Source organism: Schistocerca piceifrons, chromosome 3 (genome assembly GCF_021461385.2).
Source record: "Schistocerca piceifrons isolate TAMUIC-IGC-003096 chromosome 3, iqSchPice1.1, whole genome shotgun sequence".
Lineage (NCBI taxonomy): Eukaryota > Metazoa > Arthropoda > Insecta > Orthoptera > Acrididae > Schistocerca > Schistocerca piceifrons.
Genome location: NC_060140.1, coordinates 936,560,617 through 936,585,916, shown reverse-complemented (window position 1 = coordinate 936,585,916; position 25,300 = coordinate 936,560,617). Strand labels below are relative to the sequence as shown.

The following is a 25,300-nucleotide window of genomic DNA, read 5'->3' as shown; positions in this document are numbered from 1 at the left end:
CATTTAAAGCTGGTTCATGAAATTTTGTTAATAGATTTTCTTGGGATAGTTTACGTCTGTCTTCAAGAGTCTGCCAGTTCAGTTCCTGAGTATATTTATGACAGTCTTCCAGTGTTTTAACAAATTGTGACTATTTGTGCTGCAGTTCTCTGTATACATTCAATATTCCGTGTTAGTCCTATTTGCTACGGGTCCCACACTCTTGAATAACATTGTAGTATGGGTTGCACGAGCACTTTGTAAGCAATCACTTTTGTAGGCTGATTGTACTTCCCCAGTATTCTACAAATAAACCAAAGTCTACCATCTGCTATTGAACCTATGTGGTCATTCCATTTCATATCCCTACAAAATGTTACACTCAGGTATTTGTATGAGTTGACTGATTCTATCATTGATATTGTAGTCATAGGATACTGTGTTTTTCATTTCCTGGAGTGCAAAATTTTACATTTCTGAACATTTAGTGCAAGTTGCCACTCTCTGCACCATGTTGAAATCCCATCAAGATATGACTGAACATGTGTGCATATTCTCTCAGATATCACTTTATTATAGATAACTGCATCATGTAAACGAAGCCTGATTTTACTGTTAATATTGTCTGTGAGATCATTAATATATAACATGGACAGCAAGGGTCCCAACACACTTCCCTGGGGTACGGCGAAGTTACTTATACATATGACGATGACTCTCCCTCCAAGATAACATGCTTTGTCCTCCCTACCAAAAAGTCCTCATCCCAGTCACAAATTTCACTTCATACCCCAAATGATCGTCCTTTTGACAATAAGCGTAGGTGTGTTACTGAGTCAAATGCTTTTTGGAAAGCAAGGAACAGTACATCTACCTTGTTGCCTTGATTCAAAGCTTTCAGTATGTCATGTGAGAACGCTATGAGTTCAGTTACCCATGATTAATGTTTTTGAAATCCATGCTGGTTGGTATTGAGGAGATCATTCTGTTCAAGATGTCTCATTATGTTTGAGCTGAGAATATGTTCTAAGATTCTACAACAAATTAATGTCAAGGATATTGAATGGCAGTTTTGTGGATCAGTTATAGTACCCTTCTTATAGACAGGTTTTTCGAGGCACTGTGCACTGTTTTTTGTTTGAGGGATCTGCAATAGATTATAGTTAGAAGAGGGGCTAACTTGGCTGCAAATTCAGTATAAAATCTGACGGATTCTGTCAGGGCAGGAGCTTTATTCAGTTTTATCGATTTCAGTTGTTTCTTATTACCAGTGACAGTAGTACTTATTTCATTCATCTTTTCAGTGGTACAAGGATTAAACTGGGGCAATTCTCCTGGGTTTACCTTCGTAAAAGAACATTTGAAAATGGAGTTAAGCATTTCATCTTTTGCCTTGCTACCCTCAATTTCAGTTCCTGTCTTATTCACTAAGGACTTGACAGCATTCTGCTATGGTAGTCACTGAAGGCATCATGCATTGTTCCCTCGACAAACAAACACATTTCATTCAGCATCACTCTGTCTATAGCCCTACGCTTTGTTTTACACCTATTATGCAGTAATCTCTGTTTCTGTAGCAATTTCGTTACAGTGACTATGTACCATGGAGGTACCCACCCATTATGAACTATTCTACTGGATATGTATCTATCAGGTACATGATCAACTATTCTTTTAAACTTGAGGCAGAGTTCCTTTACCTGCTCCTGCACTGTGCCGAATGTTTCAAGTTCTTCATAGAGATATAACACTACTGATATTTAATCTAGGTTACTGAACACATATATCTTTCTGTTTGTCTTAGTTGTCCTTTGTACTTGGGTAATCATTGTTGCTACAACCGTGTCATGGTTCCCGATACCAGTTTCTATGTGGACATTCCCAAAGACGTCCGGTCTATTTGTTGCCATTAGATCCAATATATTTACATCATGTGTGGGATTCCTAGCTATCTGTTCTATGTAGCTTTCAGAAAAGACATTTAGTAAAGATTCACAGGATGTCTTATCATGCCCATCACTTACAAAACTGTAATTTTCCCAATTAATTTTTGCATAGTCAAAGTCTCCATTGATGATTACAGTATGACTGGGGAACTTACACAGAAGTGAACTGATATTTTCTCTACAGTTTTCGGTACTGTCCCTCTTTGGCGGGTTCATGCTTGGCTACATGGGGCCCCAGTCTTTGTTGCATTGTTTGCTTTCCTCGGTGCATGTTGACCCTCTTGCTATCTGTTTCCACTCCCTTGAGGAACATACCTGGGCTGTTATGGAAATCTGTTCTGTATATTCAATAGCCGATATCAGAACAGACTCCCCACTGTTTTTGCATTCCATTTTTCTTTCTTTGTTCACCTACTCCTATCCTTTCTCGGCTTTGGCGCTTGAGGTTCCTCTTTTTCTTTGTCTTGCCTGTATGCTCTTGAAGGCCAGCTCATGTGTGTAATGCATAACAGATGACCTGGTAATATGTAATTCCTAGCCCTGTGTTGACAGGTAGGGTTAGCACATACCCCCTGTTCAGGCCAGGCCCATGGAGGGGTGATTGCCTGAGCTGCTAACTTACCAAATTGCCGATTGGTCCCTCTGCCAGGTGTCTGAGAGGTGTGACCTGATGTGTGAACAGTCACCTAAGGCAGATGCATCCCCTTCTGAGGGGGTCCCCAGTTGGAAGGAGCGCACCATCGGAGACGCTGGCACTCATGGAGGATTTCCTTGCAGTGAGCTTATCACCATCTTCACAGTCAATGCCTACCAAACACAAATGGAATGAGGCAAACGATTCAAAGACCTTGTCAATTGCTACATGGTTTGTTGAGGTTTCACGTACTGAAGACAGTCAGTCCTTTGCTACGGTAAATCTGTTTATTATTCAGAAAGGTGTTGATGCAATTGCTGGCCCTATGAAATTCTGCTCTTATTTACAAAATGACACATTTCTTTTGGAGACCACTTCTGATTCTCAAGTACAGCAACTGCTTGCAGCTTTGCTCCTCCATGGCAGGGTCGGTTAGACCATCAGTTAGAGAGCACCTCAAGTTTCTGCTGCTAATAAGGCGACTACACCTTTCATTTGTTATATATTTTTACAAGCTTCACACAGGAGCGACTCATTTTCGGTTTACCGAGCGGGGTGGCGCAGTGGTTAGACACTGGACTCGCATTCGGGAGGACGACGGTTCAATCCCGTGTCCGGCCATTCTGATTTAGGTTTTCCGTGATTTCCCTAAATCGCTCCAGGTAAATGCCGGGATGGTTCCTCTGAAAGGGCACGGCCGACTTCCTTCCCAATCCTTCCCTCATCCAATGAGACCGATGACCACGCTGTCAGGTCTCCTTCCCCAAACCAACCAACCAACCATTTTCGGTTATCTGTGGAGTTGCTAGTTTATTTTTGTAATTTCTTGCATGTTTGAGTGCTTACTAGGCACAACCTTTTATTTGAATGAGAATGTAGCATACAGTACCTCCATTGTTATCGACACTTGTATCAACCCTCGTATTGTACAGGCTTTTGTTTGTGTTTCTTAGTGTAGCTCAGTGTCGGTTAGACGACCAGTGAGAGAACACCTCAAGTTTCTGCTCCTAATAACGCGAGTACACCGTTCGTTTATTACATATTTTTGTGAGCTTCAAACAGGAGGTACTTCCGTAGTGGATAGAAACTGTGATTGCCATATAGAGATGCCAGCTGAGTTGGTGACCACTCGCTCACGGCTGCAGGTGGTGTTGGCTTCTGTCACACCGCTTGAGGCTGCTGCCAAGGGGCATCACTGTGGGGGTTCAGATGCAGGGATGTGAGAGACGTTGAAGACGTCCCACATGTCCCATGATTGTTCCACTGCTGTGGCCGCCCCGGGTACTGCCTGCACTGAGATTGACCCCTCACCCATGGTTGAGTGGGAGATCATTCCAAAGTCTGGCAGGCAGCGAAAGACTTTCTGAGGGGCGGAACGTATGGCCTCCTCAGTTCGTTTGATGTACAGGTTTCGGCCATTATCTGTTGCTGACAAGGTCTTTAAGCCAGATGCAGTCGTCCAGTCGTCCACCCTATTCCAGAGGAACAGTGGCATTGTAAACATGTAGTAAGGTGTACCATGATCTCTGTCGTACACCTCACATATCTGAAATGTATGATAAGCAATAACTTCTCAACTGTCTCCAGCCTTGATACAGTCTCCACTTTACCACCACATACTAGAGCCACAGTAACCCAGTCATTACCATGTGCAGTTAAAAGTTTAAAATTGAGTATGCATCCACGAAACACTGAAGGACCATGCAGAATAACTTGCGCACCTGCTCCGCTCTTCGTAGTAATAGCTATATTATCAATAGCCTTATACATTTTAAGGCGCGAATGCCTTCTCCTCCCTGGCGGTTGGGGGGGAGGGTGAACAGTATCTCTGTGACAGTCTCCCATAGATTAAACAAACCTGTGACCATTTGTGCTGCCCTTCCCTGCACATGTCCATATCCCCTATTAGTACTATCTGGTATGGGTCTCACACACTTGAGTAATATTCTGGGCTGGATCATAGGAGTGATTTGTAAGCAATCTCCTTTGTAGACTGATTGCACTTCCCCAGTATTCACAGAGGCTGAGTTTGTTGGTAGTTGGGAGCTCCAACGTTAGGTGTGTAATGGGGCCCCTTAGGAACATGGCTGCCAAGGAGGGGAAGGAAGCCAGTGTGCACCCCATCTGCACACTGGGAGGAGTCTTTCTGGATGTGGAAAGAGTGCTTCCAGGTGCCATGAAGAGTACAGGGTGCAGCTAACTGCAGGTGGTGGCACATGTCAGTACCAGTGACATGTGTCAGTTTGGATCAGAGGAGATTCTATCTGGTTTTGGGCAGCTAGTTGAAATGGTAAAGACTGCCAGTCTTGCTTACGAGATTAAGGTGGAGCCCACCATCTGCAGCATCGTCGATGAAACCAACTGTGGTCCTTCGGTGCAGAGCTGAGTGGAGGGTCTGAATCAGAGGCTCAGGTGGTTCTGTGACCGTGTAGGCTTTAGATTCTTTGACTTGCACCATTGGATGGTGTAAAATTATAAAGAATGTAGCAACCAGTCGCTAAACATAAATTTATTTATGTTGTTGCAAATCGATTTGCATTTTGTAATTTACATACAGGGAGCTTATTTCAACGTGGCGCCACCTCGTGTTGTCTTGTTGTAGTGTTGACCTATGATGTGTCACTTCATGATAGAAATCTGCCAAGGACAGTACTTCTACTTATGGCATGCATTGGTTAGAAAAATGGTATGTTATGACTTTGAATTTTAATTTCAGACATCTGCAGATGTTGTAATTGATGTAAGTATGTTTTATTGTCTTTTTTTTTTTTAATTGTTGTTTATGCCCTGTGTCTTCTATTTGTTTTAGGACTGATAATGACTAATATCAGTCGAAATCAATTTGCAACAAGATAAATAAATTATGTTTCAGCAACTGGTTGCTACAATCTTTATAATTTTATATTCCACGGTCGCTGCACAGAAAGGGAACCATATAGAGGCCAACATTCAATTGGATGGTGTGTTTCCGGGTATCAGCTTAATAGGTCAGGAGTTCACTACACACAGGAAGCAGCTACATGGGTAGTAGGGGCTGTGTGGAAGGGACTGGGCAGTTCTTTAGGTTAGATGGTCTCAGGAAACCACAGAAAGGGCATCCTTCTAAAAGGGGCAGGTAAAACACAGTAAGGTAGTTGTAACAACAATCAGTATAGTAGTTTAAATTGTTGTAGCTGTGTTGGGAAAGAACCAGAGTTCCATTCCCTAATAGAAAGCACTGAATCTCAAATGGTTACAGCTACGGAAAGCTGGCTAATGTTGGAAATAAGTTGAGCACAAATTTTTTTCAAACGACCTAACATTGTTCAGAAAGGGCAGATTAAATACAGTTGGTGGTGGAGTATTTATTGCTGTCAGAAGAAGTTTACCTTATAGTGAAATTGAAGTAGATAGTTCCTGTGAAATAGTAGGGGAAGAGGTTGTACTTGACAAATGGATTAAACTATTAATTTGATCATTTTACCAACCCCCCAACTCAGAAGATATAGTTGCTGAACAGTTCAAAGAAAACTTGAGTCTCATTTCAAATGGGTATAACTCTCATACAATTATAGTCGGTGGTGACTTCAATCTACCCTCGATATGCTGGAAAAATTGTGTTTAAAGTTGGCAGCAGGCATAAAACATCATCCGAAATTGTACTGAATGCTCTCTCAGAAAATTATTTTGAACAATTAGTTCATAAGCCTGCTCAAAGGGTAAATGGTTGCAAAAGCATGCTCGACGTCTTGGCAACAAATAATCCTGGACGAATAGGGAGTATCGTGATGGATACAGGGATCAGTGACCACAAGGCAGTTGCTGCTAGGCAACACCCAAAAAACATCAAAAAGAAACACAATGTACATTTATTTAAAAAAGATGATAAAAATACTCTTAACACCTATTTATGAGCCAGTCTCCACGCCTTCTGATCTGATCATGTAAGCGTAGAAAAGATGTGGAATGATTTCAAAGATATAGTATCGACGGCAGTTGAGAGATATATACCACATAAAAAAATAAGTGATGGTACTGATCCCCCATGGGACACAAAACATGTCAGATCTCTGTTGCAGAAGCAATGAAAAAAACACGCCCAGACTTAAAGGAACCCAAAATCCTCAAGATTGGGAAAGTTTTGCAGAAGTTCGAAATGTATCGCTTGCTTCGATGCGGGATGCTTTTAATATTTTCCACAACGAAACTCTGTCTTGAAATCTGGCAGAAAACCCAGAGAGTCTGTTCATACATAAAGCACACCAGTGGCAAGATGCAATCAGTACCTTCACTGCGCAATAACAACGGCGAAGTCACTGATAACAGTGCCACTAAAGCAGAGTTATCAAACACAGTTTTCCGAAACTCCTTCACCAGAGAAGACAAAGTAAATACTCCTGAATTACAATTTAGAACAAAAGCCACGATGAGAAAAATATAAGTAGATATCCTCGGTGTAGCAAAGCAGCTTAAATCACTTAATAAAGGAAAGGCCTCCAGTCCAGATTGTACAACAGGCAAGTTCCTTTCAGAGTATGCTGATACAACAGCTCCGTATTTAGCAGCTATATACAACTGCTCATCACAGAAAGATCTATACCTAAAGACTGGAAAATTGCTCAAGGCACACCAATACCCAAAAAGGGAAATAGTAATCCGCTGAATTACAGGCCCATACCACTAACATCGATTTGCAGTAGGGTTTCGGAACATATGTTGTGTTCGAACATTATGAATTACCTCAAATAAAATAATTTATTGACACGTAGTCAGCATGGATGCAGAAAATTTCTTGCAAAACACAACTAGCTCTTTTTACTCATGAAGTAATAAGTGCTATCAACAGGGAATGTCAAACTGATTCCATATTTTTAGATTTCCAGAAGGCTTTTGACGCTGTTCCTCACAAGCGCCTTCTAACAAAACTGTGTGCCTATTGAATATTGCCTCAGTTGTGTGACTGGATTCGTGATTACCTGTCAGAAAGGTCACAGTTTGTAGTAATAGACGGAAAGTCATCGAGTAAAACAGAAGTAATATCTGGCGCTCCCCAAGGAAGTGTTATAGGCCCTCTATTGTTCCTGACCTGTATCTGAGTAGCCGTCTTAGATTGTTTGCAGATGATGCTGTCATTTTACTATCTTGTAAAGTCATCAGATGACCAGAATGAATTGCAAAATGATTTAGATAAGATATGTGTGTGGTACAAAAAGTGGCAATTGACCCTAAATAAAGAAACGTGAAATTATTCACATGAGTACTAAAAGAAATCCGCTAAATTTCCATTATGTGATAAGTCACACAAATCTAAAGGCTGTAAATTCATCTAAATACTTAGAGATTACAATTACAAATAACCTAAATGGGAACAATCACATAGATAATGTTGTGGGTAGAGCAAACCGAAGACTGCGATTCATTGGCAGTACACTTAGTCTTAGAAGGTGCAACAGGTGTACTAAAGACCACGCTTGTCCGCCCTATTCTGGAGTATTGCTGTGCAGTGTGGGATCCACATCAGGTGGGACTGATGAATGACATCGAAAAAGTACAAAGAAGGGCAGCTCGTTTTGTATTATCGTGAAATAGGGTAGATAGTGTCACAGACATGATACGTGAATTGGAGTGGCAGTCATTAAAACAAAGGCGTTTTTCGTTGCGACGGGATCTTCTCTTGAAATTTCAATCACCAGTTTTCTCCTCCGATTGCAAATTTATTATGTTGGTACCCACCTACATAGGCAGAAATGATAATCATGATGAAATAACAGAAATCGGGGCTCGCACAGAAAAATTTAAGTGCTCGTTTTTCCCTCACGCCGTTCTAGAGTGGAACGGTAGAGAGACAGCTTGAAGGTGGTTCATTGAACCCTGTGCCAGGCACTTTATTGTGAATAGCAGAGTAATCACGTAGATGTAGCTCCTGTTTGTGTCTAGACCCATTGCACGCTGAATTCTACCCATGGTGTTATTTGCAGTAGGTTGCTCGATGGTCTGGTCGAGGCAGAAATCCAAACTTACCTGTCGGATTGGGGTGTCATTGCAGTCAATCACGTGCTGAAAAAAGTTAGATGCATCCTTACTGCCCACACACTCTTTTTTCCTCACTTTTGATTGAGTGGTGCTTCTGTCAAAGATCAAAGCAGGCTATGAAGTTATCACAGTCCAACCATACTTTCTGAACCCGATGCACTGCTGCCAGTGTCATCGTTACACCACCACTCAAATATCCTCTCGAGACCCAGCCAAATGTGTAATCTGTGGTAGGGATGTTCACAAGGGCAATTGCCTGCCTCCTTCCCTCTGCTGTATCAATGGCAATGGCAACCACGCCACCTCCTCCAGAGATTGTCCTATGTATGTCAATGAGCGGGCTGTCCAGGAGATCTGGGGAAGGAAAAAGTGCCTTATCTGGTCGCTCGCAAGTTGTTGGCTAGTCGGAAACCCTGCATTCAACCATCCATAAATTACAGTTCTGTTCTTGCTACATGTCGCTCCACGAAGGACATGACTACGCAGACATCAAAACTCAAATTCAGCAATGCGGTTGTGAAATTGCCCAGTGTCATGGTAGCAGTCCCGTCTCCTCCTGCAGCCCTGCAAGCTACATAATCGGCAAGCTGGAAAGGACAGAAGGAATACTCCTGCAAAAACTTCTTACGTCCCTCCAGCCAACGAACATCAGAGTCTTTCTCTGCCAATCGGGAAGGCTCCAAGAAGTCAAACAAAGGCAAACGGTCTTCTCCTTCACTGACTCAGATCCTCTTTGGTGTTGCCACGTGATACCCTTGCCCGACCGACACTCGTGTTGCCAGTGCACACCACTAACAGATTTTTCTGCCTTGGACTCCGCAGATCGACTGAGGGAAAATGTTGATGCCTCTGTAGATCTTGTGGAGCAGGTTCCTCCAGCCTCTGCGCCTTGTGGCAGTGAGTCTTCGAAGGCTGGCACTCGGCAGCTGCTGAGGTGACACCCCTTCATTTTTTCCCACCTCCCCTTTCCTCATTATGACTCTAATTGAATATTCACGGCCTTCGATCCTCGTGGGGGAGTCATGATGCTCATCTGGGATGTCATTCATAGTCATCCCATCTCCCTGATTACCCGGCCTCAAGCTGTTGCAGTCGGGATTTTCGTTCCTCATTTGACCTTTGCTGTTTACATCTTTCCGTCATTTGGTGTCACCAGGGCAGACTTCCTCCAGCTTATTGGGCAACTCCCCCCACCCCTTTCTGCTGCTCGGAGTCGTTAATGTGCACCATCCCCTTTGAGGACCTGTAGGAGAGGTGCACTCTTGGCTGACCTTTTCAATCACCTTAACCTGTCTTAACACGGGAACACCCACGTTCCTTTGCAGACTCCACTCACACCTATTCCCAGCTGCACATCTCCTTCTGCACTGCCTTGCTTGCCTATCATCTCAAATAGTCCGTTCTCTCTGACACTTACTCAAGCAACCATTTCCCATGTGCTATCCGATTGCTGACTCCTACCCAACGCATGAGCACACCAAAATGACAGCTTTCTAAAGCCGACTAGAAGCTTTACTCCTCCCTGGCGGCCTTAAACGGACAACATTTCCCCACTTGTGACAACCAGGTGGAATATCTTACAAATGTTATCCTTACCACCAGAGAACATTCCATTCCTTGCATTTCCTCTTTGCTGCATCATGTTCTGGTCCGTAGGTAGATGGAGGCATGTCATGGCACAGTTTGTGGGCAGAGACATGCTCTCCGCGTTTTTAACCATCACCCTATGATGGTTACCTGCATTCATTACAAACAGTTGCATGCACAGCGTTTTCGCGTTCTTCAGGATAGCGGGAAAGCTAACTGGATTTCCTTTACTAGTTCTTTTAACTGTTCCACACAGTCTTCTGTCATGTGGGCCAACCTCCGACAGCTGTCTGGCACTGAGATCCATTCCCCAATTTCCTGTCTCAGATTAGCAGTTGATGTCATAGTGGACCCTATTGCTATCTCCAACACCTTAGGCTGCCATTTTGCAGAGATTTCCAGCTCCACCCACTATCACCCTCCCTTCTTCCTTCGGAAACAAGTGGAGGAGATTTAGGCGATACCCTTCTCTTCTCAGGTTCATCAGTTTTACAATCTCACCTTTACGATGAGGGAGCTAGATCATGCTCTCACTTCATTCCGATCCTCCACTCCAGTGCCGGATGATGTTCACATTCAGATGTTGCGGAACCTTTCTCTTGCGGGCAAGCACTTTTTCCTTCATACATACAATCGCATCTGGTCAGAGGGTATGTTTCCCAGATGCTAGCGTGAAGCTACTGTTGTACCCATACCTAATCCTGGCAAGGAGAAAAGTCTTCCTTCTTGTTATTGTCCCATTTCTCTTTCGGTGGTGCGGTTCCTTCCGTCCCTTTACGACGAACCTGCACCTACCTGTGAACATTGTCTCAGCAGATCATCAGTAGGGGAGTCGAGTGAAACCTACTGTACTTCGACGTGAACCAGGCTGCAATTAAAGTCGCCAATCTACGTTTCAGGAGAAAGTTTTCACACGAAATGAAAGGTTGGAAATGTTGTCCTTAATTAATATATCCTGAAACCTAGGTGAACCAGTATCACTGCCAAGCCTGTGCTAGTCTTAACACAGTCACTGACTATTCCTTTTACTCACATTAGCAAGTTTATGGTTTTGCATTTCCCGAAGACGTAATAGCTACAAAAATACTGATTGTTTTTTATTGATAATGCTCGCCAAAAATTAAGTCTGTCGGTACCAAATGCAGTCACAGTTTTTAGCCACCGACCTGCTCAATATGCCACGCGGAATATATCTCTTTTCTCGTCACTAAATTCACTTAAAAATTCCGAAATTTCTACACACCCATCAGAATAATTATGCCGTCACTTTACAACACTTTTGATGTATGAAACACTGCTAGATCCGGCAACTTATCATTTCCATCGGAACTACTACTACACGTTCCAAACTGTTTCATGGCTAGGCTCTGTCTCCTCTCTAGAATACTCTTAAGTTTTCTCTACCAGCAGAGAAAGGCGCGCGGAGAATATTGCTTTACCATTGGTCAGTTTACTCAACAGCCAATAGCAAAACAACATTCACCTGCGCCAGTCTGCACTTTTCATCAATAACCAATCGCAAAATAGTAAACCTAACGACTGCACTTTTTACCGGTGTAATTAGCTAATATGCTGAAATTTTGTTTATGCATAAAGTTGTTTACTATTGTTATTTATACCTGAAGTAACTTTCCCTTTACCATAAACTTACTTTACAAATCTATTCTACAAAAATCCCCTTTGTCCATATCCATACTTCTTCGAAATGTTCCCACACTAAATCCCACTACATAACTCGTTAAGCAATTATCTTCATATTAACCTTAAACCACACTCGCGCATCATTCATACTGCTAAAACACATTTATAACATTTTACATACACAAAAAGACATAACAACACTTTATGAAAGTACTAGAGTGGATTATGAAAAACATTCTATTACTTTAGTGCACTGTAGTGGGCACAATCGAAACTAAATCACAGTCCCCTATCCAATACTGTCCTCTATCGGCTGATACACAAACTACGTGCGCGTCCAGTATCGCGTCACCATCTGTCACTATCCAGCTCTGAGACACATCTCCCACTCAACCGCCACCAAGGCAGGATCAGTATACGGCACTACGTCTCACTCTCACCAGCTGTTTGTAAGGTGATGGAACGTATGATACATGCCCAACTGGTATGGTAGCTCGAGTCTCACAATTTACTAACCACTGCAGTGTGTGGATTTCGAGCCCGTGGTTCTGTGGTTGACCATCATGTCACTTTGTCAACCCATCTCATGAATGGTTTTCTGCAGAAACAGCAGACTATTGTAGCGGGACTTTGAATTTCGCCGTGCCGCACTCGTTCCCTCGGACATGAATTGTGCCGTCACAGCGGTATGAGCGCTCGACGGCAGAGAAAATACTAAAATTGTAACTCTTTTTTGTTTTCTATCAGTTTCTTGATTGTCTCTTGATAGCCGAAACTTAAGGCAGACGTGATCTGATGCTGACGTAAAAAACTTAATAGCTAGTCTTGATCTGATTGTAATGTGTAGACATTGTGGAAGGTGTTATGAAATTCAGAGGATGGAGAGAAGCAACTAAAATAAATTGTATTTAAGATCAAGATGGTTTTGTATACATTAGAAATTCCTGGACACTGAAACTTATTGCAAGATTTCGGAGCAGACTTTTCGCGCAGAAATGAAGTAGGAGATTTTTTGAAGACCTGGACGCCGCATGAAAGAAAACATTTAACCTGGTAAAGGATGAACTCTTATCTACGCCGTTTCCCCCTGTCAGTTACATTTTGTTATTCTCTGTTCTTTTTCAATACTTTTTGTAGTGGAAATTGGTTTAACTTTTGCTCAAAAACGCCACAAGGACCACCCCAACAATAGCTTTTCCGAATCACGAAGTCCGATAGCTTTTCTGTAATGTGAAGTCTGATATGCTTTTCATTCTTTCCCTTTTTTCACGGTCATTAACGATTTTAAAAAACCCATTTTCACTTACGATTTCTTCCCACATTTTCAACCTTTTCTTTTTCTTTTCTTCTCTTCTATTTTTCTTTTTTATTAACCACTACACTATGGCCATGTTTTTTTCAGTTTGGAGAAAGCCTGTGACACCTGCTGGAGGACTGGTATCCTCTGTACTCTCTACACATGGGGCTTCCATGGCCGCATGCCCTGTTTCGTACAGGAATTCTTAAAAGGCCGAGTTTTCACAGTACGTGTGGGTTCTGCCCTGTTGGACACCTTTATCCAGGAAAACTGTGTGCTTCAGGGTTCCGCCCTGAATGTCATCCTCTTTGCTATCGCCATTAACCCTATTGTGGCCTGTCTCCCGTTTCATTGACGATTTTGCCATCTATTGCAGTTCTGCATGGACTAGTCTCCTTCAGCGGCATCTTCAGCAATGTCTGGATTGTCTTTACTCATGGAGCATTGACAATGGCTTTCATTTTTCCACTGACAAAACCGTTTGTATGGATTTCAGGCAGTGCATTTGGTTTCTTCTACTGTCTTTAAATCTTAGGCCTGTTGGTCTTCTGTTCATTGACACCACAAAATTCCTGGGGCTTGAAACACTCCCTATTAAACCCACCGTAATTGACTAGTGGCTTACAGTTTAAAGTAGTGTGACCATGAGGAATTGATAAAGGCTGATTGGTTAATATTTGCACGGGAGTTGTTTCCTATCAAATCCAACAAAGCTAATTAGGATTTCGGATAGCAATAATCAGTACATACTCTGTTGTTAATGTTCTATATCTTTTTGTCTAAACAGTGTGAATGAGGCAGTTACTCGATTCGTCTGACAAAGTAATAACGGTTAACTTATCACAGGTCGCCTATTAATGTTGTCACAAGTCAGTATTCTTCATGTGGCACTGAATGCACAATCCTCACTGCAATCCAAATCATGGGTGTCCAAAGCGGTTGTCGCATAATCACGGTACATGAATGAACACTTAAATGCATCAGATAAATCATTCAATTAACGCCATTTATTTATTTATTTATTGGAGTTCAGGCCCATGGCTTTAGGTGACACTCACAGCTGTTAAACAGTTGTAAATGTGGATGGCTGTCCTGCCAAAATCCGTCTTGCTCACTTAGCAGCCAACAACTTACTTGCTCGAAGTCTCAACACTGACTACCCTGTGGTGTACCGGGTGCTCGACTATTGACTGTACCTGTGCTTCCCACGTGTCTTACCTGGCCACCCACTGTACGCGGTTCCTCAGTGTCCTACGTGTCATACGTGCTCTCAGTGGTACTTCCTTGGGAACAGTTTGGACCAACCTCCTCCGCTTGTATCATTCCCTTGTCCGTTCAAAACTAGACTATGGGTGTTTCATTTATGCATCTGCACATCCGTCCCTCTTACGCCATCTCAATACTATCCATCATCGTAGCATCTGTTTGGCCACCTCTTACACTAGCCCGGTTGAGAGTCTGTATTCAGAAGCTGCCAAACTACCGCTGTCCTACCGCCGTGACTTTCTCCTCAGCAGATATGCATGCCATTTGTCTGTCATGCATGGCCATCCATCCTATGCCTCCTTCTTCGATGACTCCTTTGATCGGCAGTTTGGAGTGCGTCCCTCTTCTCTGTTACATCCTGGCATTCGCTTTCGGCTCTTGCTCCGGCAGCTTAACTTCACGCTACCCGTCATTTTCCCAGTGGGTGTGAACCCTTCACCATGTTGGCTTGGTGCAGTGGCCCATGTTCACCTGGACCTATGTTTGCTTCCTAAGGACACTACTCCAGCCCCACTTTATCACCTTCCGTTTCACAATGTTTGCATGAAACTTTGCGATAGTACCTTTGTGTCCACTGATGGCTCTCGGACTGACTGTGGTGTCAGGTGTGCTTTCATCGTTGGCACGCTCAGGGGCTCAGCATTGATTTGCTGGGTACGGGCTTGGCGACCCAGGGGTTCCTGAGCTGGGGACTGGTAAGCGCCGCCAATCCCTTGTCACCATAAGCTCTGGGCCTGCTTCAGCAACCACTGCATGGCGTGGTGGTGGAACATTGTGTGTCTCAGGGAATGGGGATCTTGGCTTAACTGCGCGGATCACGAGGACGGGATAAACCTCTATAAAAAAGACCTTCAATCTCGAGGTGTGCTGCGCGCCGATGTGATGCATGGCTGTTGAGGTGGGAAAGTCATTAGCGGGCAACGTCTGAGGAACCTGCTGCACCTCAGTTGTATAAGGCTTACTCAGGCACGCGGGGCTCTGTCTGAAAAGACCCTAATTTCCCTAGCCGCTTGTGGGACCGAGATGGAACCCTCGAAATCATCTTCTTCTCCACTCAGCAGGAAGGGGGTACCGCCTGGGAGTATTCACACCAATTCATCCAAAAGAATGACAGAGGCTAGTCGTCCTGATAATAAGCATACTTTGGACTGCAGTAACAGGGCTCATGGAGTCACGAATAACAATGTGTTTCTGGTGATAAGGGTTTGGAAGGCCTTGATGGAACATTAAAATTTATAAAACGATTGTCTAATCGCTCGTTGTTGGATGAAACTAACAGGTTAAAGCAGGTAGACCTTCTTAAGAAATCGCAGAAACTGGGTGACTGTGATATTGTTGAGATGCATACCTCTCTCAACTCCAGTAAGGGCATCGCCACGTGCCGAGATATCATGGATATGGACATAGCAGAACTGAAGCAAAAATGGGCATCCCAGGGAATAGTCGATGTGGAGCAACAAACATGCAGGAATAATGGAGCAACTGAAAAGACTGCCAATTTCATTGTCACATTCAATTCTCCGACACTGCCTGAACATCTTATGGTGGGATTCCTTCGACTTAATGTTTGACCTTATATTCCAAACCCTATGTGGTGCTATAAATGCCAGCGTTTCAGCCATACAACCACGAGTCGTGGAGGTGAAGCGAACTGTGGGAACTGCGGAATAGCTGCTCGTGACTCTGGGACTGACTGCCTGTCTCTGGCGATCTGCATCAACTGCTCCGGAAACCGCAGAGTCTGGAGCCGAGACTGCCCTGTTTTTGCTGAAGAATGCAAAATGCAGGAGATAAAAGTGACCAAGCGGGTCCACTATGCCAAAGCCTAAAAACAGTATAAGGTGACAAAACCCCGTCTTAGCCACCTCATATTTTTCCATGGTGCATCAACCTCTCATTTTGTTATCCCGCCCTCGCTGACTCTTTTCAGTGGGAGGTCATTGATGACCTACATTCCAGTAACGACTTCCCAATCAGCCTTCACCTACTAAATGGCTCACCCCCTGAAGTAAAGCCCCCAAAATGGATGGTCAGCAGGACTAACTGGATGCGCGTTCAAACATTGAGACAGCTTCCAAGGGTGGGAGGACCACATCACACGAATGATCCATCATGCTGCTGACCTCTCCATCCCACAGTCCTCAGGTCATCTTAGGAGGCGACCTGTTCCTTGATGGACAGATGAGTGCCGTCCCACAATCCGGTAAAGGCGTGTGACTCTTCGACATTTTAAATGCTGACCAACAGCAGACAACCTTAGGGCTTTTTGTGTCGCAAATGCCAAGGCTCAATGCGCCATTAGGGAGAGTGGGAAAAGGTCATGGCAAGTATTTGTGGACTCCATCAATTTTTTCACTTCCATAAAAGTATGGGAACCCATCCGGTGGATTTCTGGTAAATGCAGCTGTTTATTGATACCAGCAGTGCTGAATCATGGGTGCCTCCGTACAACACCCAGAGACATTGCTCAGATGCATGCCAAACATTTTGCACAATGTACTGCCAATGCAAGCTAGAATCCAGTGTTTTGTGACTGTAGAGAGGGAAAGGTTGGACTTCAGGTTCAACAGTTTGATGCCTACAACTCCCCTGACTTGTCTCCATGTGGGAGCTCGAATCAGCACTGACTGAGATCCGTGACACTGCAACCAGTCACGACCAAATCAGGTACTGCATGCTTCAACATTTGCCAGCGACATCAAAGGAAATCCTCCTTGAATGTTTTAATCTAATATGGCAGACAGGCATCTTCCCAAACTCGTGGAGGGAGGCAATTCTGATCCCTCTCCTCAAACCAGGAAAGGACTGCACATGTTGCAGTAGTTGTTGGAATACTGCCTTAAAAAGCGGTGTAGGAAAGACCCTGGAGCAAATGGTTAACCACCGTGTGGTCTGTTTGGCGACACATTAGCCACTCTCAGTGTGCATTTCAAAGATTTCGATCCACTGTTGACAACCTGACCCTCCTAGAGGTGGCTATTCCACAGACTTTCCCCAGTAAGCATCACTGTATCGGCATATTCTTCGAAGATTGATTTGAGCAGGAGAATGGTGTTCTTCAGGGCAGTGTTTTAAGTGCTAGCCTCTTTACCAAAGCTGTCAACAGTATCACATCTACAGTAAGGAGTCCTATACAGTGCTCCTTATTTGTAGATGATTTTGCTTTTTTCTGTTCCTCCTCCAGTGTTGCATCGGCGAGCTGTCAGTTGCAATGTACAGTGTGGAGGTTAGAGGAGTGGGTTGCAAAGATGGGTTTCCAGTTTTCTGCAGGTAAGTGTGTGTATATTTAGTTAAATCATTCTCGTTGTCTTTTTAATTTGCCTGCCTTGAATATGGGGGACACCATCCTACATTTTAGAGACACAGTGCAGTTTCGGGGCTTCATTTTTGACTCCCAGTTGTCGTGGTTACCACACATGTGAGACCTGAAAGCTGGAACCCTGAAGGCACTGAACATCATCAAGTGCCTTAGCCACAGATTTTGGGGAGAAGGCACGTCATGTCTCCTTCAGTTTTATTAGGCTTTTGTGTATTTGTGGCTGGACTACGGTTGCATGATGTACGGGTCAGCGAGAACCTCTTACTTGTGGTTCAGTGATGCTGTCCATCATGAGGGGACTCAGCTGGTCACGGATGCTTATTGAATCAGTCCCATATCTAGCATTTGTGCAGAGGCAAGGGAACTGCCACTTATGATCTGGCACGAGCTCCTCATGGTGCGTCAGGCATGTAAGTTCCTGGCAGCTCCTACTTCACCCTCACACCATACTATTGCTTGTCCACATCTGGAATGTCTTTTTTTCCACGAGCCACGATGCCATTTGGGATCCGAATGCAGCATGTGCTGGGGTTACCAGCCAGTACGACCCCAAATCCAGGGTTTTAACTGTCTACCACCCTGGTTACTGGAGAGACCAGAGTGATTTTAGATTTGGTGCAGAGAGATAGCAATGTTGCTTCTGTTTTTAATGCGATATTCTCTGATGTTTTGTCTGAGTAACACAACCTTGTTGTTGTTTCTATGGATGGGTCTAAACAGGGGGACTTCAGTTTTCACAGATTGTGTCCTCAAAGTCAGACTGCCCCCAGAATTTAGTGTCTTCAACCCAGAATTATACGCGATTATGTGAGCACTGGAGCAGATGAGAAGTTCTCCCGGTGTTAAATTTATCGTCTGCTCAGATTCTCCGAGCGCCCTTTACTCTCTCCAATGTTGGGGAAGGAAGTGTCTTTCTGCTGGGTACCTGGGCACTTTGGAATTGTAGGGAACGAAATGGCGGATTGAGCAGCCAAGGAAGTGTGTCGTTATCCTCTGGTATTTCTGTGTGCTATCCTCCTGTATGCTATCACCTCGCTGTTGAGGTACAAAGTCGTGTCGATGGGAAAATGAGTGGCTGACAGTGACCGATAACAAGCTCAGTGTCATTAAGCCCACAGCTCGGCCGTGGAGTACTTCCTTCCAGCCACGTTGAACTCCATCTTACTCGTTTTCGCATGGGCCTCTGCCCTATGACACATGGATTCTTATTCTGGCGAGAGGACCCTCCAGTGTGTGGTGCTTGTGACGTGCAGATCACGGTGCACGACATTTTATAGGACTGCATTTTATTTGCAGACCAGCGGACTGTGGCGTATTTGCTGGCGGATCCACTGTCTATTTTATGTAATGATCAAACAAATGTGGCTAGGGTTTTAAAGTTTTGTGAATTGTCCAACATTTTTAACAAGATTTTAGGGAGATGTCCTTAAAGGGCTAACCCCAGTTTTTTTGTAAGTGGTCAGCCAGTCACATTTCCCTGTGCTTTTCTTTTAGTTCTTCTGTGTTTTAATTTCTTGATTAGCCCTCATCCCTCCTAATTGGTTTTATTGGATGTGAGGGTGCATGTGATACAGTGACTGTGTGGTCACTTTTAGGGCAGGCGTGTACAACACTTTTATTTCATATCCACATTTTTTTTTGTTTTCATAAGTGTAAGACACACACACACACACACACACACACACACACATCATTGGCACCAACATTTTTCGGTATCAGCTGCTGGAACACTGCTCAGTATTTACGGCAGGGCTCTGCACCCTGTTTCAGGCCACACAGCACATCCGGCGACGACGACACAGGCTTTTCAATTGTGTCATCTGCTCCAACTCTCTCAGTGCCTCTCGGAGCCTCAGTGTGCTGTACACCGCCCTCAGAGCCTCAGTGTGCTGTACTCCGTCCATCCCTTAGTGGAACAGGTGCAGAAAAGCTGTCTCTTGCCCACTCTTGATGGAGTCCCTCTGATGTTTGTGTGGGTTCCTGGTCACGTTAGTCTGACTGAAAAAGAGACCACTGATGTTGCTGCCAAGGCTGCAGTCCTAGTACCTCAGCCTGCTAGTCTTCCATCCATCCACTGATCTCTGTGTTGCTGCCTGCCAGCAGGTGGTGTCACTTTGGAGTCACCACTGCTCATCCTTTCATGGGAACAAGCTTCAGGGAATTAAACCTGTACCACTGGCTTGGACAACCTCCTCTTGGCCCTCTCATTGCAAGGATGTCATTTTATGTAGGTTTCATGTTTGGCACTATCTTTTTAGGCGTCACAATGTGTTAAGAGATGTTCTCCCACTACTATGTTTTCATTGCTCTCAACCTCTGATGGTTTGGCATTTCCTCATGGAATACCTTTTTTTTTAACCACTTATGTTATGTCTGCCATCTGAGTTACCAGCCATTTTAACGAATGACGCACAGGCTGTCGACCGTGTTTTACTTTTTATCTGTTGTAGCAATATGGCAAAGTACTTTTAATCTTTAGTTCGGGACCTCTGTTTCTCTGTGGCGTATTTTATGGTTTCTCCAAGTCCCTGTTTTTAGCTGTCTTTCCTTCTGTCAATTTGGCTTAACTATTAGTCGTTTTTAACTCTCTTTTTTTCTCTTTGGGTTCTATTTTTCTGACATGGGTGCGCATGACCATAGTTGTTTTTGTGCCGTGAAACAAAACAAAACAAAAGGTACTGAAGGAACTGAACTGACAGGCTCTTGGAGGTAAATGTAAACTATCTCGCGAAAATCTGTTAACAAAGTTCCAAGATTTGGCTTTAAATGTTTGATCTAGGGATATACTACAACCCCCTATGTATCATTCACCACAGGGGTCATGAGTATTAGATAAGAATAGTTACTGCATGCACAGAGGCATTCAATCAGTCATTCTTTCTGCACTTCATACATGAATGGAACAGGAAGTAACCGTAATAACTGGTCCAATGGAACATACTGTGTGCCATGCAACTCATGGTGATTTTCAAAGAATAGATGTAGTTGTAGATATTAAAGAGAAAAACGTTCATAACAAGACAAAAAGGTGAAATATTTAAATACAGAAGCTTTTCATTTGTAATAGGAATTACTCTCAATTGCCAATTTTGGCAATATTATTGTTTCATTGTTAATTACAATAGAACTTAAAATCACCTCGCTTTATTCTGAAGTCTGATCATCTTTTCGAACGTGAAGATTCATAGAGTGAAAATCGATATTACATGGTCATTGAATTAAACCAAATTAATTGTTTCCAAGTAAACTGTGGGCTGTTGCTACTATGAGATTATTAGTAAAGAAAACCATTGAGATTTTCAGTGATTGTATATTTGTATTAAATGCAGAATTTAATCACAAACTCAAAGATAAAGTTTGGGCCCAGTTGTTATGATTTTTTATCATTTCCGTAACACCACTGAACAGCATGAGATAATATTTTACTGAATTTATTAAATTGCCAATAAAAAAAGAAAGCAAAACTCCCATTTCCAAGTGGCAATGGTAAATCACCTCCCTGCCCCACAGTCTCCCGGTGCTGCACCTGTTGGAAGCCTAGTCCTGTCCAGATCACATCATCTGTTCTATGTGACAGTTGCATTCCAGTCTGAGCTGCCAAAGATGGCATGAGGTGTCCTTGCGCGGCCTCTGTGTGTGTGTGTGTGTGTGTGTGTGTGTGTGTGTGTGTGTGTCCCTTCCTGAAGAAGGCTTTGGCCAAAAGCTGATCTGTACATGTCTTTTCCTTGTGTCTGTCTGCATCTCAATGTGTTATCTTAACGGTGAGTAGCAATCTATCTCTTCCTTACATTGTTGGTATTATAGCAAAACAACAGTCTGAAGTGTGCATGATGAGTTGTGGGAAAAACGCCCTTTCTTTGAAGTGTTTCGAGTTGTTTCGGTGTGATCTCACTTCCTAGTCATCATGACGTTTAATATTACCTTCCCCAATGAATGTTAAACAATAGTAGAACATAATAAGAGATGTCAGATTTAACTTGGGTACCAGCAGAATAATTTGAATGCAGCTCCACATTGTCATTGTTTTTTAGAGCCTTATATGCTCGCATTGTAAAACCAAATGCAGTTTCTTAGCTGGTTTAGAACATTGTCTTTCAAATGAAAATGGTTTTAAAGAGTTTGCACGGAAGTTTTTGTGTAAAAGTGGGCTAAAAGTACCGTTTTTTATAAAGATCATCAACTTTGCCGTCAGTTTGTCAACTATTGGAAAGCGCTAAGAGAATGAAATTTTGTATAATTAGATTTTGTATTTGTAAATTATTATGGACAAAGTTTCAGGTATATAAAAGTCTGACTTACACTGATTTTACAATTATTTATTTTGTCAGCTGACTTTGCATCAAATTAAACCAAAGGAAACTGCTTGCAAAATCTTTTATTTGTTTATTTATTTATTTCACTTAAGAGAGTGCAAAAAGTTGTACAAGATGACCTAGTGTTATTTCTTGCAAATATTGCTGGAGATGTTATGTCTCAAATTTCTCAAAAACTCAGGGATGGAGTTGAAAGCTGAACTGTAGTGTCAAACAATCTACAAATATTGAATTGGTGACTGTGAAACTTTACAAGTGTTTATTGGGAATGTTTGCAAATGTTCACAAATTTTTTTATCAAAATACATGGCCATGCATGAACCTCTAGACCACTTTGCATGGAATGATCCAATTACAGCACTAGAAAGGAAAAATGATCCTTATTCCCATTTAATGAATCTAACTTTGACACAGAAAGGGGTGAAATATGCAGCAATAAAACTCTTTCAGAATCTGCTCATGGAGATAAAGTGTCAGACAGATAGCTTCAGTGTTTTCAAATATATATTAGAGTGTTTCTCCAGAACAGCTCTTCCTACACCAGGAAGCTTTTCTGGAATAGAAATAATTAGTCCTTTATATAGAAAAAAATTATAACTGGCCAACATGTAGCCACACTTTTTTATTTTCATTTGTTTATATATTCATCCAGGGATCACCAGATGATGTGTGTTCTGTTTGTATTCTGTTGATATAATGTTTATCGTGAATATGATCTATGAAACACATAATTAACCAAACGTCCATAGTACTGCTGCTTCTTTTCATAACTAATCACATGTCAGAGTTAGTGTATATGCAGATTGAAGCCAATTTTGATTTTTTTTCTTTTTGCTCAGTTTGCAGGAAACAATGGAACTCAAAGAAATAAACACAATTGCATTTGCTCCAGGAGTTACATCTCATTTTGCAGTATCATGGTCCGAAGATAATAAAATGTCTCTTGTGACATCTAAAGGAATTCATATATTTGTAAGTCAAACACTTCTGTATGTTGTCTTTTATGGATGTTCATCAGTTCTATGAATGCTGTAAATATTAAAATCTTAAACACATTTTTTTAGATATCAGTAATACTTTATTAGCTTTTTGGTTCCTTAAGCCATTATTGTAGGACAACAACTAGTTTAACACAAGATGTTTTCGAGAAGTGTATAGAAAAATATTTTTACCAGTAGGGGTGAAAACATTGTTTCACAATGCTTTTGTGATGATATTATACTAGTATTGCTATCACCACGTCAGTTCCCAAGCTATATTATAAAATACTTCATTTGTATTTAATACTGTATTTCCAGGTTTCATCTGTGAAGTTTAACATAATAACAAGTAAATGTTGAAATATTTCAAGAGCAGAGTACCTAACAGAAACATACTTTCCTTTGGGGGAGGGGGAGTGATGGAATTGTCTTCAGTGAGTCCAGCTTGGAATTGACCCACAGTGACCAATGAAGACATGTCTGGAGATGTCCCCGGACATCAGAGGTTTACCACCTGATAGTTAACCACCATACAACCTGATAACCAGGACTGATGATATAAGTTGCCATTCCATTGCGTAGCAGGACCCCTTTGGTTGTCACCCATGGCACCCTTACAATACAGTGATATAGAGATGATATTCTGTGCCCAGTTTTGTTGCCATTCATGGCAAGGCGTCCTGGGCTGAAATTTCCACAAGAAAATTCCCATCTGTACATGGCAAGGGTTTCTACTGCTTGTCTTTGTGCTAGCCGAACTCTACCTTGGCCAGCAAGGTCACTGGTTTCTCCCCCAACTGAGAACATTTGGAGTGTTATGGGAACGGCTCTCCAACCAGCTTGTGATTTTGATGATGCACTTTGGCGTGATATCCCTCAGGAGGACATCCAACAACTCTGTCAATCAGTGACAAGCCGAATAACTGCTTGCATAAGGGCCAGACGTGGACCAACATATTATTGACTTGCTCAGTTTGTGAAGGTCTTTCTCATAAATAAATCATCCAATTTTTTAGAAATTTTAATCACTTGTTTGCCTGACATATGCTTCACATCTATCAATTTCTGTCCCATTTGAATAATTCCTCTGTGGCGTGTCATTTTTCTTTTTCTTTTTGTCTTAGAGAGTATTTCTAATAACCATGCATGAATGAATGACATTAGCTGTTTGTAACAACAATAACAATTGTTACATGTTGAAATGCTATTGCAGAAAGAGGTACGTTCATTCAGTACTGGTATTCTGCAAACACACAAGTTTCTTACCTCGAAAGGTACACTTTGTATCAGTAACCAGTCTGGAAATTTATTACAGTTCATGTTGTAGCATGTCATTGTGTAATAAATCCTGTCAAGAGGTAAAAGCTATGTCATTCATCACTGCTATCAAAGCTGTTTCATTCCCACATGTCTTTTCTTTACAGGCCCATTCTTCCTTATGTTTTATTGCATCTGCACTGTCATGCTGCTGATTATTTTATGGAATTTTTCCCACTGTGTGTGTGTGTGTGTGTGTGTGTGTGTGTGTGTGTGTCAGAGAGAGAGAGAGAGAGAGAGAGAGAGAGAGAGAGAGAGAGAGATATTCCTATTTCCAAGAAGGGTTGTCTGATAGATGTGTATAATTATAGCCCTATATTTTTGATGTCAGTTTGTTGCTGGGTTCTGGAATATGTTTTGTTGTTGTTGTGGTCTTCAGTCCTGAGACTGGTTTGATGCAGCTCTCCATGCTACTTTATCCTGTGCAAGCTTCTTCATCTCCCAATACTTACTGCAACCTACATCTTTCTGAATCTGCTTAGTGTATTCATCTCTTGGTCTCCCTCTACGATTTTTACCCTCCACGCTGCCCTCCAATGCCAAATTTGTGATCCCTTGATGCCTCAAAACATATCCTACCAACCGGTTCCTTCTTTTTGTCAAGTTGTGCCACAAGCTCCTCTTCTCCCCAATTCTATTCAATACCTGCTCATTAGTTATGTGATCTACCCATCTAATCTTCAGCATTCTTCTGTAGCGCCACATTTCGAAAGCTACTATTCTCTTCTTGTCCAAACTATTTGTTGCCCATGTTTCACTTCCATACATGGCTACACTCCATACAAATACTTTCAGAAACGACTTCCTAAATCTATACTCAATGTTAACAAATTTCTCTTCTTCAGAAACGCTTTCCTTGCCATTGCCAGTCTACATTTTGTATCTTCTCTACTTCGGCCATCATCAGTTATTTTGCTCCCCAAATAGTAAAACTCCTTTACTACTGTAAGTGTCTCATTTCCTAATCTAATTCCCTCAGCATCACCCGACCTAATTCGACTACATTCCA

General features: G+C 42.5%; 1 protein-coding gene across 3 annotated transcripts in view; it reads left to right on the top strand.

The window, feature by feature from the left end:
* Nucleotides 1-25,300, top strand: part of LOC124787643 (T-cell immunomodulatory protein) — a 439,315-nt gene that overhangs the window by 209,111 nt on the left and 204,904 nt on the right. For all 3 annotated transcript variants that reach the window (XM_047254421.1, XM_047254422.1, XM_047254423.1), the window contains one exon: nt 22,834-22,966. In XM_047254421.1, the coding sequence (XP_047110377.1) occupies nt 22,834-22,966 (133 nt within the window). The remainder of the gene's footprint in view (nt 1-22,833; nt 22,967-25,300) is intronic.